The 14,977-nt window shown below is 40.7% G+C and overlaps 1 protein-coding gene across 1 annotated transcript in view; it reads left to right on the top strand.

Annotated features, from left to right (window-relative positions):
* The window catches only part of ZMAT2 (zinc finger matrin-type 2), a 65,798-nt gene that overhangs the window by 9,884 nt on the left and 40,937 nt on the right, over window positions 1-14,977 (top strand). The window contains exons 2-3 of the mRNA XM_026700921.2: window positions 9,132-9,225; window positions 9,655-9,778. Of these exons, the coding sequence (XP_026556706.1) occupies window positions 9,132-9,225; window positions 9,655-9,778 (218 nt within the window). The remainder of the gene's footprint in view (window positions 1-9,131; window positions 9,226-9,654; window positions 9,779-14,977) is intronic.

Below are 14,977 nucleotides of genomic sequence, written 5' to 3'. Positions count from 1 at the left end.
AGCTGAAAATCATGACTTTTGACCACACCAGTGGTGAAAACTTTGAAAGCAGGCTGATCATACTTACCATGGATTTATTTTTCCTCCTGGCCAATATAGAGAAATGGATGAGATGCAAATTATATAGTTCCTGAATCTGGGTGTGCAATAGATGTTAATGCAGAAGTGAGATGGAAGAGTGAGTGTGCCGCTTGAATGCTTGGCAATCGAGAAGTAGTGAATATAAAATATGTCCTCCGTCTATGAAATACAGTTCATAGGGCTTCAAATTAAAGCATTCCAAGAGGGCTATCCAGCTTCTGGTTGAATATATCCAGTGAAGGAGAATTCACTCCTACTTAGTTCTGTAATCAAACAGTTTTTATTTGGAAGATTTTAATAATCACTAAATGTCTATGGAGATTCTCAGTTATCCAGGTCATGGTTGAAAAAGAACCTTTGGGTTAATAAAGACTAGAATCTTCCTGCAACTTAAAGGCATTGTTTGGGATACACATAGTCCTTGTTTAAGCATAATTGGGAACAGAACTCCTTTGCTAAGTAGTGCTACCATTAGGTAAGACATGTGACTGATGGACTTACAACCTCTCTTCTGCTGCAGTTCTTAAGACATCACAACTTGCAATTTTACTGCCAGCTTCTTCATGGACACTGCTTATCAGAAATCAACTGTGAAGTACACAAATGGTGATTACATGAATGTGGGACCCTGCAACAGTTGTAAATGCCTGTTGTTTGCGAAGTGTTTGATCTTCTTCAGATGACCACGGGGATGCTGTGATGGACTTGCCATAAAGTGGAATTGTAACTTCATAATGGTCACTAAATAGAGTAGGCTAGCAAAGTCTACCTGTAATAGGCAGCAAGTTGTGATACTTCTTCATGTACTTGAAAAGTACTCTTTTATTACCCCTCCTTTTTGGAAACGCAAAAATATATCCAGTTTCCTCAGTTTTATTCTTAAGACTTTGTTTCAAATTCATGTAATAACCTCAGGAAGAGGATAGATAGTTATCTGTCAGGGATAGTGTAATTTGATTTTCTGCTTTCTGCTTAGTCCTTCCACTCTAGGCATCTGATAAAGTGAGCTGCAACTTTCAAATACTTAATTTTTTAAATAAAATTTGTTAGTTGGAAGAGGTACTACCATACTCCTGATTTTTTTCCACCATAGACTAATATAGTTCTCCTACAAATCACCAAGCAGAAGATGTTTATTAAATAAGTCCATACTGCCACCCAACTGACACTGATGCCAGGTGGCATTCAGCAATAAAAAGCCACAATAGCATTTAATTTATAATTTACAACTTATATGCATGCATGCATACATGCATACGTATATATCTTATATACTTATAACATAATACTGCTTCTTAGTGCTTTACAGCCCTCTCTATAGCCCTCTAAGCTGTTCATTGTCAGCATAGAATTTGGGTCCTCATTTTACCGACCTTGAAAGGAGGAGTCAACCTTGAGCTGGTCAGAATTGAATTCCCAACACACACACACACACCAACAATCCAGCTTGGATTTAAGGAGATAAAATTCCCTTTCCAACTCTATAATATGAATAAATAAATATGAAGAGAATTGGCTGAGCCTGAAATTGGTATAAACATGTTTTTTTCAATGTGTCTCTGCTATGTAAAGTATTTATTTCTTTAGCATAGATATGACACACTGATACTTTCCAATCATTTAGACAGTGTTGTTCCATATTTGTTGACCTAGAGCTGTTAGAACTAACTGCCTCTTTTTTGCTGTTTTAAATGGTTCAGACAATATTTCTTCAGTACTGTCCCTCAAGTTTCAATGGAGTTTGTTTCTGAATGTATTCTTGTTTTTGTTATTTTATAGTAATATTTTTAAAGAGTTGCAGTAGTCTTTCTATCTTCCTTTAATCTCTTTTCCCTCTTTTCCTCTTCTTCCATGATTATATTTATGTATTTTTATCTTACCACTGCATTTTCTGTTACTATAGCCATTCATTAGTTATATATTCTAGCTTTATTTTGTATAACTCAAGCCAATGTACATGATGCTATTTTCTCCATAACAATCCTATGAGATAGAGAGGTTGAAAGAAAGTGATTATTTCAAGGTTGTCCAAGTAGTTTCTGCTTAATGATGGACGAGTATTCTTGTTGGGATTTGAAATTTTAACTTCTACTTACATGAATGCCTACATGACTTTCTTGAAATATTTTTAATCTGTAAAATATCTGGTGATGTTTTTTTTTTTAGTATTTTTTGATTTATTGATCTCTTTCATGGAAGACATGCATACCTGTGCGAGGGAGGGCAGTCAGCTAGGAATCAACCTCTAAAATCAAGAAGCAGGAATTGGTAAACCATTTCTGTGTTATTGCTGTGTGGTTGTGTCTGCTAAACCTATCCTGAAATGCTGCTGTGATTTCTAACAAACTGGTCTTTTGATTACATTGGAAAAGTTTTTTTTGAAATTACAAGCTTGACAAGTGAGTAGTTGAATTTAATTCCTTTCTACCTGCTTAGTTTAGGAATGGAAAGACCTTCAAAAGACTACAGACTTCTTTTTATTATTTAGGAGAAAAGTGAAGCAGCTAGTAAATTGCCTTCTCTCAGGCACGGAAAGCTTTGATTTATTATAGTATTGCTTCAGTGTAGTTCAATCTGGAAATACCCTCCTTGCCACCTTATTAATTTTTGCCTTGTAAATCATCTTTATTATTCTTCCTGGAAAAAAATAAGCAGTGATTTAGTTATGACAGGTTTGAAACTGCTTAACAGGCCCCAGAAATAAATGAAACAAGGTTTTAAGCTGTTTGGGGCTCTTTTTGGCAGGATTTGCACTGGTTCTGTTTTAAAGTTTTCGGCAATATAAAAGTTGGAGGAATCTTTGGTACACCCTTTTCAGCTGTAACTTTCATTTCTGTGCACCCAATAATGTAATTGTGAAAAAGAAAATGTGAAAATGTTGATGCTTTGAGACATAAAGTTTATGAATAGCCTGCATTCTCCCCTCATTCAGCTGTTTTATTGTTAAAATATATGCCCAATTTCTGAAAAAGTATTATTTTTTGGAGGCTGTTTGATACTTACCCTCTTCTTAGAACTGTCTGGAAGCTGGCTGTTAGGAACAAGGACTTGATATAAGAGTTCTCCATTTGGCAATCAAGATTGTCTTACAGGCAGTACCTTGACTTATGATCACAATTGAGCCCAAAATTTCCATTGCTAAACAAAACAGCTGTTAATTGAGTTTTGTCCCATTTTATAACCTTGCTTGCAACAGTTGTTAAGTGAATCACTGCAGTTGTTAAGTTAATAACATGGTTGTAAAGTGAATTTGGCTTTTTCATTGATTTTGCTTATCCGAAGGTTGCAAAAGGTGATCACATGTCCCCAGGACACAGCAACCTTCATAAATATAAGCCAGTTGACAAGAGTCCAAATTTTGAACATATGATCCTGGGGATGCTGCAACGATTGTAAGAGTGAAAAACAGTTACAAGCCACTTTTTAAATGCCATTGTACCTCAAGGAGTCACTAAATGAGTTGTTGTAAGTCAATGACTATCTGTATTTTTGGTATATCGTGCACCTCCATAGTAAAATGAACAATTTAACTTTAGTAGAACAGTATATGGTACTCATGAATGAAGGAAGATATGATAGGAAGGAAGGAAGACATGTCCCAGGATAAATGTTGCAGGATCCAATCTGGGTCGGTCACCAGGACCAGAGGTTTTGTCTTCCAAGCTTTTGGACTCATGCTGAAGCCCTGACAAGGATCCTGTTTCCCAGACTTCAATCACTTCTCCGGCTGTTGTTCCCTGCATGGATTGCTCTTGTGACTGTGTAGGACAGATGGGGAGGAAGGTAACCAAAAGTTTGCAAGAACACAAACGAGTGGTCAGACGAGGAGACCTGAACTCATTGGTAGCCTCACATTGCAGTGAACAAGGATACACATTCAGTTTTGCAGCTACTAAGATTGTTGGACGAGCAGACACAAAAACAGCCAGGAAAGAGATTGAAGGCCTGGGAAACAGGCCCTTTGTCAATCAACAGGAGCGCTGATTTACCAGCAGCCTATCAAGGATTTAGAAGGTGAGGGCTGGGCAGCACAATAAATGCCATCTAATGACTTAAAAGCCAGCCATCAGCATACCTGAATCAACATTTAAAAAGCCATATAAAGAAATCATCTTGCTAGTGACTCCTTAATGCCAATTTGTCACAGTTGGAGTCAGTTCACATGAATAAAAATATCCATGATCAATCACAGTATACTATTAGTAGTTTAGTAATAATCAAATTCACTGAATTGATAATGAAAAAAAACCTATTGTAATCAAGTTACAAACAGAATATGTCTGGATTTATAATAACAGAACAAGTTAAAATACTGTAGTACAATTCCAGGTATGTATGTTTTAGAGCTGACTATTTTGCTATATAAAAACAGCTCTGCTTTTGTTTATTCCTAAACTTTCATAAACCTGTAATTCTCAAAATATCTTTTTAATGTTAGTTCAGATAACTTTGAATACTAGATGGATAGGCAATGATTCTGAAGGACAAAAGGGAAAGCTGCTACCGTGGCAGCATTCAGATAAGCAGGGCTTGAACTCCAGTTGAAGAAAATAATTTGAGGAAGCAGTTTGAGATTTGCAAGATTGATGTCAGCCCAGCAAGATAAAGAGTAAGAAACCAATGACATATATACAGAGATATACTTGGGATGGGACTCCTGACTTGATCAGGGGGTTGGACTAGAAGACCTCCGAGATCCCTTCCAGTCCTGAGTCTATGATACTATCATATTAAGCCATAATATGGTTTTGTTTTTGGCTTAGCATATTCTCTGATACTTTGTTTTCTTTGTATATCACTTTGATTTCTGTGTTATTCATTGTTTTCTTTATATGTCACTCTATACAGGTAGTCCTTGACTTAAAATGCTTCGTTTAGTGACCATTCAAATTTAACAATGGCCCTGAAAAAAGTGACTTATGATTGTTTTTCACATTTGCAGTTGCAGCATCCCCATGGTCACATGATCAAAATTCAGATGCGCAGCAACTGGTTCATATTTATAATGGTTGCAGTGTCCTCAGGTCATGTGATCAGCTTTTGCGACCTTCTGACAAGCAAAGTCAATGGGGAAGCCAGATTCACTTAACAACCATGTTGTCAGGTCCCATATATTTCTATTGGGATGCTGGCATTCTGGTGGGGGTGGGTGGGGATTGGAGATATCGCTATATGAAGTTTCTGTTTCCTGCTATGCTGTACTGTGGGAAAGGTTTCGTTTGCACTGCTTTAAATTGCTGTTTTTTAAATGGGAAAATTTAGTTCCTGCCTTGACCTCTTGATATCAGAAGCCTTTCAATAAAAGCTCCTTTTGGAACAACTTCAGTTTCAAGAGTCTTGCTTTCCTGGGAAGATTAGAGAGGTAAGACCTTACATTAGGCAGGAAGTGCAAACTGCATACTGTTGCTGGAGAGGCAGTAGCCCTACCATAGGGACCGTGCACACTATGTCTGCCCAGGGCAGCAATCATAAAGAGGCTGAATGCTGGGAGAGAACCCCTCCCCCCTCCAAGGCTCAAGAAGAGGAGGCCCTCAATGCTTGGATTGAGGAGAACATTGCCTCAAGCACCACTGCCAAGCCGAGGTGGTCCGTTGGCATTGGGAAGAAGGAAGGCTGGGGTGGCGGGGCCAAGGATGTCACCCTCTCGTAGGAGCTGTTGACCCAGCTGGAAGTAGGAGATGGAAGACTTTATGATGACAATGAACTGGAAGAAGCCCCAGACCAGCCCAACCAACTCCTGAGGGAAGCCATGAACCTCATGAAGGAGGCCATCCATGGTATGTGGATCAAAGGTGCCCTGGCTTGCGCTGCAAGTGAGATAGGAGTGCAAAAGGAGGCTGCTGATGAACGAAAGGGATCCCCAACCTCAGGGGCATCTACTGAAATCACAGGGGCTACGGGCGAACCCATTGCCACCATGGAAGATTTGCCCTGGAGACATTTTGACACAAAGCAAGGCCTGTGATTCAATAGGAGGTGGCTTCCACCCTTACAACGAAATGCCTTGGCATCAAATTGAACAGGAATCCCCAGCAATTGGGATTTTGCCTTGCACACTTACTGACCTAAATGCAGACGTATGGGAGGGACCTCCCTAATGAAAGGGCCAAAGTCAGGGTAGTCACACTGGCTCTAGAAGGATCAGCTGCACGTTGGATGGTGAGCCTCCATAATGCAGATGGACTGGAGCTCCATAACTTTAGCTGCTTCATGACAGCCCTGAGACAGAGATTTGAAGACCCCACCACAAGCCGACCACAAGGGTAGAGACCACATAAGGCATGCCAGATGGGTACCGTCCAGTCGTGAAATACATCGAAGAGTTTCGTGACTTGATTTGCCACATAGATTGGCCAGAGGAAATACTCCTGAGTTGGTTCAAAGATAGCTTAAACAATGACCTGTACAACACCTGCATTGGCCATGGAGCCCCAGTCCACCTGCACGATTACTGTGTCTTGGCTGAGGAAGCTGAAATCGATCAAACTCAAAACAAGTACCGCGCAAACCACTCCTGGAAGAGATCTCCACCAGAAGGGAGGGAACCAAACCTGGTTTATCTTGATTGATTTATACAGAAACTAAGTCTCAACATGTTAAATTGATGTGGGAGGTAGCTAAGTTTTTTGTCAAACTCTCCAAATGTGAATTTCACCAGGATAAAATAGATTACCTAGGGTACTGAATCATTGGGGTGGGAATGGAGGAGAGCAGCCGGCCGATTGGGGTAGGCTTCTTGCACTGCGAAAGAGGAGGCTGGAGACCAAAAAGAGTCGCCTTCAGCTGCCCCCTTTTCAGTGCAACTGGCCCAGAGCAGCTGGCCGGTTGGGGGAGGCTTCTTGCGTTGCGAAAGAGGCAGCTGGAGGCGACTCTTTTTCGGTCTCCAGATGCCTCTTTTGCAGCACAAGAAGCCTCCCCCAACCGGCTGGCTACTCTCCTCTTCCTCGGCCATACAGAACAAACAGGCAGAGAAGGAGGAGAGCAGCTGGATGATTGGGGGAGGTTTCTTGTACTAAAAAAGGGTTGGCTGGACATGTGGCCACCTGCTGGCTGGCTGGGCCACGCCGGTCGGGCTGGAAGAGGTGCATCCGCTGGGAGAAAAAGCGGCTTTGGGCAGGTGGGCAGATGTCCCGGGGCTGCTGCATGTGCGGACTGCATGTGTAGTGGCTGCACACGCAGTACACATGTGCAGCAGCTGCAGGACATCCACCCGAGCTGCACCGCGGCTGCCAGCATGGTAGGGAAAGCTAGGAGAGCAACTGGGGCAAGTGAGCGACTGCGCGACCAGGTCGGGGTCATGGCCAGCCAGGGGATTTGGCCATGCCAAATCACTGCTACTGTTTCCATCTCTGAGATGATGATCACATGAGCTCTGGACAGTGCAACTGTTATCAATACATGTAGTTGCCAAGTACCCAAATTTTGATCATATGACTATGGGGTTGCTGCAATAGTTGTAAGTGTGGTAAGTCACTTTTTTCAGTATTGCTGTAATTTTGAATGGTCATTAAACAAATCGCTGTAAGTCAAGAACTACCTGTAGTACTTCCTGTTATCTGTCTTGATTCTAGTACCTTACTATTCATTTTATTTACATAATGATAGCCTCATTTTGTAGTTTAAAATTATTTCAAACCACTGAGATTTTGGGAAACTTAAAGGTAACCTGATTTTATTTATTATGTTACAATTAATATTGAACCAATCATAGTTCTACATGTTATCTTGACATCTTTCCATGTCCAGTTCTTAGGATTTTTTTCTTATAATGAAAAACTCCATATGAGATGGAAGCTTAGTAGGTAATAGTTTTTTTTACCATTGTGATAATTTAAGACTCTCTAGAATCGATGTACTTCTATAGCTTTTTCCCTCTTGCATTTAATGATAACATTTTCATTTTGGTTGTGTCTCCCTGCATTTTTCTTAAAACTATATAAATACTTCACTCGTCAGGTATCTGCTGCCTTTATTTTTCTATAGTTCGCTTTAATAAGCAATTCCTACCTTCTTGGTCTAGTAATTGTCTCCATAGGCTAGTATTTATTTTAGTCAGGAATAGTATCACGGTCTTTTCTCGTAAAACTAAGTATTATTGTAAGAATATTAATAAAACAGGTGTATCAGTAGTTGTGGGTATCATGATGGCTCTACATGGCACATGTGGAACTCCAAGGTGAGGCAATCAGTTTTTTAAATAGAGGAAATCTTACGTATTCACCAAATCTTAGCAAGTTGAAATGTTCTCTCATTAGGTCTCTTGAGACTGAAAACTCATGAGATTTCTTCCCTTTCATACAGAAACCCAAGTAATGTTTTTAATGCCCAGACACAAGATCATAGTATGAAACAGTTAGAAGGGCCATTCAAACCATTGAGTCCCATTCCTTATTCGGGGCAGGAATCCTCACCAATGGCTGCCCTAGTGTCCATTTAAACAAATTCAGTGAAGGGAAATCCTTCTGGATAATTAATTCCACTATTGTATTGGTTTTCTTGTAAAAAATAAAATCCTTAGTATTCCGTGATAATCTGCTTTCCAATAACTTTAGTCCAGTATTCTGGGTCTTCCTGTCTGGAAAAGAGAGAGCTAGACTTTTTTCTGTATGACATCCTTTCAGACACTTGAAGACTATAATCATAGCTGTCATTGGTCCTCTCTTGTGAAGATTTAAGATGCTGTTCTGTGATGGACTTTGACTACAGTAAAACTGGAATTATTACTTCTCATGCTTTAGAATGGATATTTCTATTGATGTAGCCTAAAATTTCACCATGTATGCACACTGCCTAAAGAGATTGGTGACCCTTGTGGAATTCAGCGGTTGATATTTAAAGAAAAGTTTTATTCCTTATCAGACCTTCTCAGTTCTGTAGCTTTTAGAATTTGCCTGTAGCATATAATAGTTGAAGTTAATGCTTCCTGTTCATGCTTTTCCTGTGTAAGAGATTTTAGAGAAAATGAATATCCTACAAACCAATAATTTTCATATTATTGTCAATACCAGACCTTTTTTGTTAATTGGAACATTATATTCTTTCAATCATAGGCTAAAAACTTAGACTTCCGTCGAAAGTGGGACAAAGACGAATATGAGAAGCTTGCAGAGAAACGACTTACAGAAGAAAGAGAGAAGAAAGATGGTTAGTAGTATGCTGACTATGCAATGCACTGCTCTATTTCATTAGTAGTTGCTAAATCAGTTTGTAGAATGAGATGCAAAGGACACCATTTTAGAGGGAAGGTTTAGCCACCCAGAGTCACCTTGCGGTGGAGATGGGCGGCATAACGGCATACATAAATAGACAGACAGCTAGACACTTCATTTTATGTTCTTTTAAAAATTGTAAATACTTATTTCCTGTTTAATTTACTCATATTCGACAAATTAAGAAGTTAGGTTTATTTGATCTTAGAGTGGGGGAATTAAAATTAAGAACTTTCTTGGACAATAGAGGAAAAAACAATATTTACTGACTAAAATGAAGATTTTATATTTCAAGGGTATACCAAATCATTCTGTCATCTATCTCTCTGTCTATCCTCATTAATTTTTTAAATTTATATTTTAGGCAAACCAGTGCAGCCTATCAAGCGTGAGCTTCTGCGGCATCGAGATTACAAAGTGGATCTGGAATCCAAATTGGGGAAAACTATTGTTATTACCAAAACTACTCCTCAGTCTGAGATGGGAGGGTAAGGTGATAAAGATTTTGTGTGCTAATGTACTAACATTTGATTAACAGAGAGGTTTAAGCAACTAAATTTCTAGTACTCTTTTTCATGATGTATTTGGAATGAAAGGGCAGGTAATAGAAAACTGAAATGAATCTGAACATGCCAAGGTTGATAATAGTAGCATCCCTTCAGATTGTGGATTGTAGAATTTGTAGACATTTGAGATGACTGTTGTTTACTCATTGAAATAAGTACATAGTTTGGGAGAGTCATTTGATTCACCCTTTTTATCAGTAGATTATTTCAGATAACATAAAAACATAAGCAGTACCCTTCTGGATCAGACCAACCGACCAGATAGCCCATCAAACTGTTTTTACAGTGACCCACCGGCTACCCAAGAAAGCCCACTAGTCTTCCAGCTGATGGCCTTCAAAATCAGTTGCACTGCCATCAAGGCTAAAAGTTATTGTTCCCCGTGATTTCCATGAACATTTTTTTAAGCCAGCCAAGCGAGCAGCTTGCATAACATCCCATGGTAGCAAATTGCAAAGTTTAATTCTGTATCATATAAAAAAAAATGTCAATGGAGATTCTCAGTCATTCAGGTCATGGTTGTCCCAAAGGTGCTTTTTCATGAAGCAACTGGACTTCCTTGTTTTTCTTTGAAGATGTTTTGCTTCTTATCCAAGAAACTTCTTCGGGTCTGACTGGATAGTAGGGAATGGAAGGATTTATATTCCTTGCAGACAGTTGGTCATTTGCATTCTTTTAGAGAGTCGTTGAGGCCCCTTGGAGGTTTATCTCTGTCTTAGGGTCACCTGAGTAATGCAAATGGTTCCTGTAGTCTGCAATTTTTTGGAAATTGGTTCATACTCCCACACCATTCGAAGGGGGTTCACCCCAAAGTACATAGCTAAATGTCTATGGATGAATCCCCTTTGAATGGTGTGGGATGGAAGTAACCGGAACTGGATACAATATGAAGTTGCACCATTGATTTATAGTTGATACAGCAGATGCACACAGTATCAGCACCCTCATTGAACTGTTTATCATTATTCCAGGATATTTTTCCTTATCTGTCATTGCAGTCTCTGAACTCATTAGTTTGAATCAAAAGTTAGGGTTTTTGGCACCAATGTGTATCATTTTACATTTGCTGACCTTAATTGACTTCTGCCATTTTGATGTTCACTCCAGTATTAGCAACGCTGGATTTGTTCTGTCTTTTCCTAGATAAAAAAGAACTCATGCAGCGAGATAGGTGTTCTTCTGGTTTCCAGCATGCATGTGCGTGCCGGCCAGCTGGTCTTCATGGCCACAGAGCACCAGAAAACAGCCCCAAAACAGGCTCTTTTTCGGGCGGTTTTTGGGGCGGTTTTCCGGCTGGTTTTCAGGGCAAAAACAGCTTGGAAAACGGCCCAGAAAACAGCCTGGAAAGTGGTTTGAAAACGGCCCGAAAAATGGCCAAAAACCATATTCACGCCGGCCAGCTGGTCTTTGGGTTTCTGGCACTCCGGCATGTGCACATGCACACTCATGCACACGCATTCTGGTTTGGGAACTTGGTGCAGAAAAGGTTCACCATCACTGTTCTAGAACAAAGACACATTTTTCAATGGAAAATGCCTCCTTGGCATACAGTATAAGCTTCCAGTAGTGGTTCTTGCTTTTCTTCTTAGTTTTCTTCTGACTATTAGTAGCAGCATGAGAAAGATACATCTCTGAATTTCAGTTCCTCTGATTTTTTGTTCCTAATATTTTTTAATGAGTTCCATTTTCATCTCTGGACTTGGAAATGGTGCTTCAGTCCCAGTCTGGAAATGTAGAGTCTAGCACATTGAGGGCCCTGAAAATCCATTGTTATAGTAACTACAGGTCTTACAGGTGTTAAGTTTGGCTGGGTGTGTCTTCAAACTTGATGGAGGTTTCATAGCAAAAAGGGTCGCCAGCAGGTTCTGTATGCAAATACAGCTTTTAGTTTCCTTAGCTGGATGTCCCAGTGATGTATGTTTTCTTTCATAGTGTATTTGTAGTAATAAGCTGACCTCACGGTCTCTTCCCAGATTCCAGCACACTATGGAATAACTGGAGAGGTATAAGGAGGTCATCCATTCTGATGACATGTCCCACTCATCTCATATAGGTTCTGATAATTGACACTCAATGGCTAGTAGATTTTACATGATACATGACCTCCAGGTTGGAGATACAATCTTGCCACAAATGCCAAGAATGGAGCTGAGAGCACACCTCTGACATTTCTTCAGTTGTTTGATAAGCCTTCAGTACAGAATCCACAACTCATGTTTATTTTGATTATACTCATAACATTATGACATTACTCATGTCATGTGGTTATCCAGAAGAAAATGGATAACCACAGCTCTATAGACTTTAAACTTTGTGGATATATGAATGTTGTGTGGATTAAGCACTCTAGTACACAGCCACTCCAATGTCTGGCTGGCCTTGCCAATCCTGGATTCAATTTGTTTATCCAAAGACTCATCACTCAAGATGATGCTTCCCAAATACTTGAAGCTATTTACATTTATCAGTTGGGTGACACCAACAGTGATTGTTGCTTCTGTGTGCTTCATATTTGGCATGGGCTGGTAAAATACTTTAGTCTAAAGAACATCATCATCTGAGAATTTGTTCAGCATCAACTGTAGATCATTATCCTTGTATTCAAAGAGTGCACAGTCACCAGCAAAGAAGGTCTCCCAAATGATTGAATGTCTATACGTTCAAGTTGTAAAGGTCAGGGAGAGAACTGTCCAATCATTATCTGATAATACACTTCTTTCTTCAGACCCTGGATAGCATGTAGTGACAACATGCAAGTGAAGAACATACAGAATAGCGTACAACCTTGCTTTACCTCATTGGAAATGGCAAATGCAACTGATGTATCACCCTTTTAAAGAACTTATCTGTCATTCTGTCATGGAGTAGCTGAATCAACTTCACAGATTTCTTTGGAGAGCCATAATGTCTTAGGATGATCCAGAAACCCTCCCTGTTTACAGTTCAAATGCCTTTGTCAAGTCAATGAAGACAGGGTAAAGACATTTTTTCTACTCAATGCACTTCTAGACTTGCCTAATGGCAAAATACCATGTTGTGTCTGTTCTGGCTGAAAGCCACATTGCATCTCTGGGAGGTTCCTTACTGACACTATGACAAGTTTGTTCAGAAGAATGTGGGCAAAGATCTGGCCTGTGATGGACAACAAAAGATACCTCTATAGTTTCCACAGTCTGATTTGCTTCCCTTGTTTATAAGGAGAGCCATAATGAGGGCATAATGTATCTCAGGGGTGTCACGTGACATTTCATAATGTCAGGGATCTGACTGATGCCCTAACTAAATCATGAGGCTTAGGCCAAGCTTCAAAAGAAAGCCAGTTATTTATTAGGAGCTTCATGTAGGCACGGACCAAGTGGAGCCAACTCTGACTTCACTTAATTTGTGCTTTGGCTCTGACCCTGTTTCCCCCTCCCCCCAAGATGCGTGATTAGTCATATTCCCCAACAAAGCAATTTCATGGGTTGTAGAAGTCACTCCCTCCAGCCACTGTGGGTTTTTGTAGAGGTGACCTTGACATGATGGCTGGAATGTGCTTTGTTTTGACTGAGATGCAAGCTTCTTGATGCAGCTGCAAGGTTTAATTCCCCATCCCCTTTGCCTATGGCAACTCGAGAGCAGATCAGGGATGATTTATGAGTTGACATTTGGCTTCCCTCACTTCCTGAAGGCGACCTGTGGAAAGCAAAGACAGTTTGAGTACATATATAGATTTTAGGGGTGCCCCCAGGCTTGTCTGGGTTGTCTTTGTGGAATTTAGCTATGAGGTGATCAGCTTGGCTGTTTCTACTCTTTACCCAAGAAGCCTCTGATAAGTGATAGCCCTTCCACTTGATTAGATATTGGAGCTGTTTCCTGTGCCACCTCGAGTTGAGGATTCATTGCACCTCATAATGGGTTTGGCCCCCTATGACCACTGGGTCTGGGGGTTCATGGGTAGTGGTCTCATGGTTGACCCAACCTCGGATTTTAAGAAGCTGCTATGGAATATTGGGTATACCTTCCCCAGTAGTCGGGGCGATTTTAATTGCACCGTGACTGGGTTGATGATCTTCACTATGTGGAATGACCCCATGAACTTGGGTCCCAGCTTCTTACTGGGGAGTTTTAATCTCAAGTATTTTGTGGAGAGGTAGACCTTTCCCCCCAGCTGGAATGGTCATTGTGGGGTTCAGTGTTTGTCTGCCTGTTTCTTATAGGTCTGTGCCGCTTTTGCTAGTGCCTTTTTGACATTTTCCCATGCTTCTTTTAGCATCGACAGCCAGTCTGTCAAGCTGATTGAGGAGGTGGGGGGGGATCCCTTAGGTATTCTGGCATTGGGACGAAGTCCATGCCACTCACTACTTTGAACGGAGTTAGTTCTGTGCTGCTGTGAACAGCATTATTGTATGCAACCTCAGCGAAAGGCAAGAGGTCTGCCCAATTGGACTGCTGATAGTTCACGTAACACCTCAGAACTGCTCTACCATGGCGTTCAGACATTCTGCTCCCCCCAAATTGGGAGCCAGATGAAAAATTGAGGTAAGGCCCTGGGACGACCCAATAGACCACAGGAACTTCCTCCAGAACTTAGTCGTGAACTGGACCCCTCTGCCTGAGATTATTCTTCGTGGTACTCCATGCAGGCAGTCAATGTGCTTCAGGAACAGTTTGGCTAACTGGTGGGCTGAGGGTAGTCCGCTGCAGGGTATGAAGTGTGCCTGGTTGGAGAATAAGTCAATCACTGTCCAGATCACCATGTTCCCCCCGCTCTTTGGCAATTCCATTATAAAGTCCATTGCGATTTCCTCCCATGGCCTCGTTGGTTCTGCCATCGGTTGCAGCAATCCAGGGGGTTTTCCTGGTCGTTTTTTTATAGTGGTGCAGATGGTGCAACTTTTCACATAACTGCCCACGTCTTTTTTCATGCTGGGCGACCAAAGTTATATTTTGGGACAAACTATGAAATGTGCTTTCTTGGAGAAGAGATCAGTTTTGACCCAAATTATGGTGTTCCCTGAACTTTCTGGTATCTCCACAATGAAGAACATGAATATTTCTTTCTGAGGAATAGTAGGATTGGCCACGGGCTGCAGTCTTGTCAGGGCATCTTTTCACTGATGCACACACTGGGCAACTAGC

Source organism: Pseudonaja textilis, chromosome 3 (assembly GCF_049901715.1).
Source record: "Pseudonaja textilis isolate UNSWEBS1 chromosome 3, rPseTex1.2, whole genome shotgun sequence".
Taxonomy (NCBI): Eukaryota; Metazoa; Chordata; class Lepidosauria; order Squamata; family Elapidae; genus Pseudonaja; species Pseudonaja textilis.
This window is presented reverse-complemented; position numbering and strand designations above follow the sequence as displayed.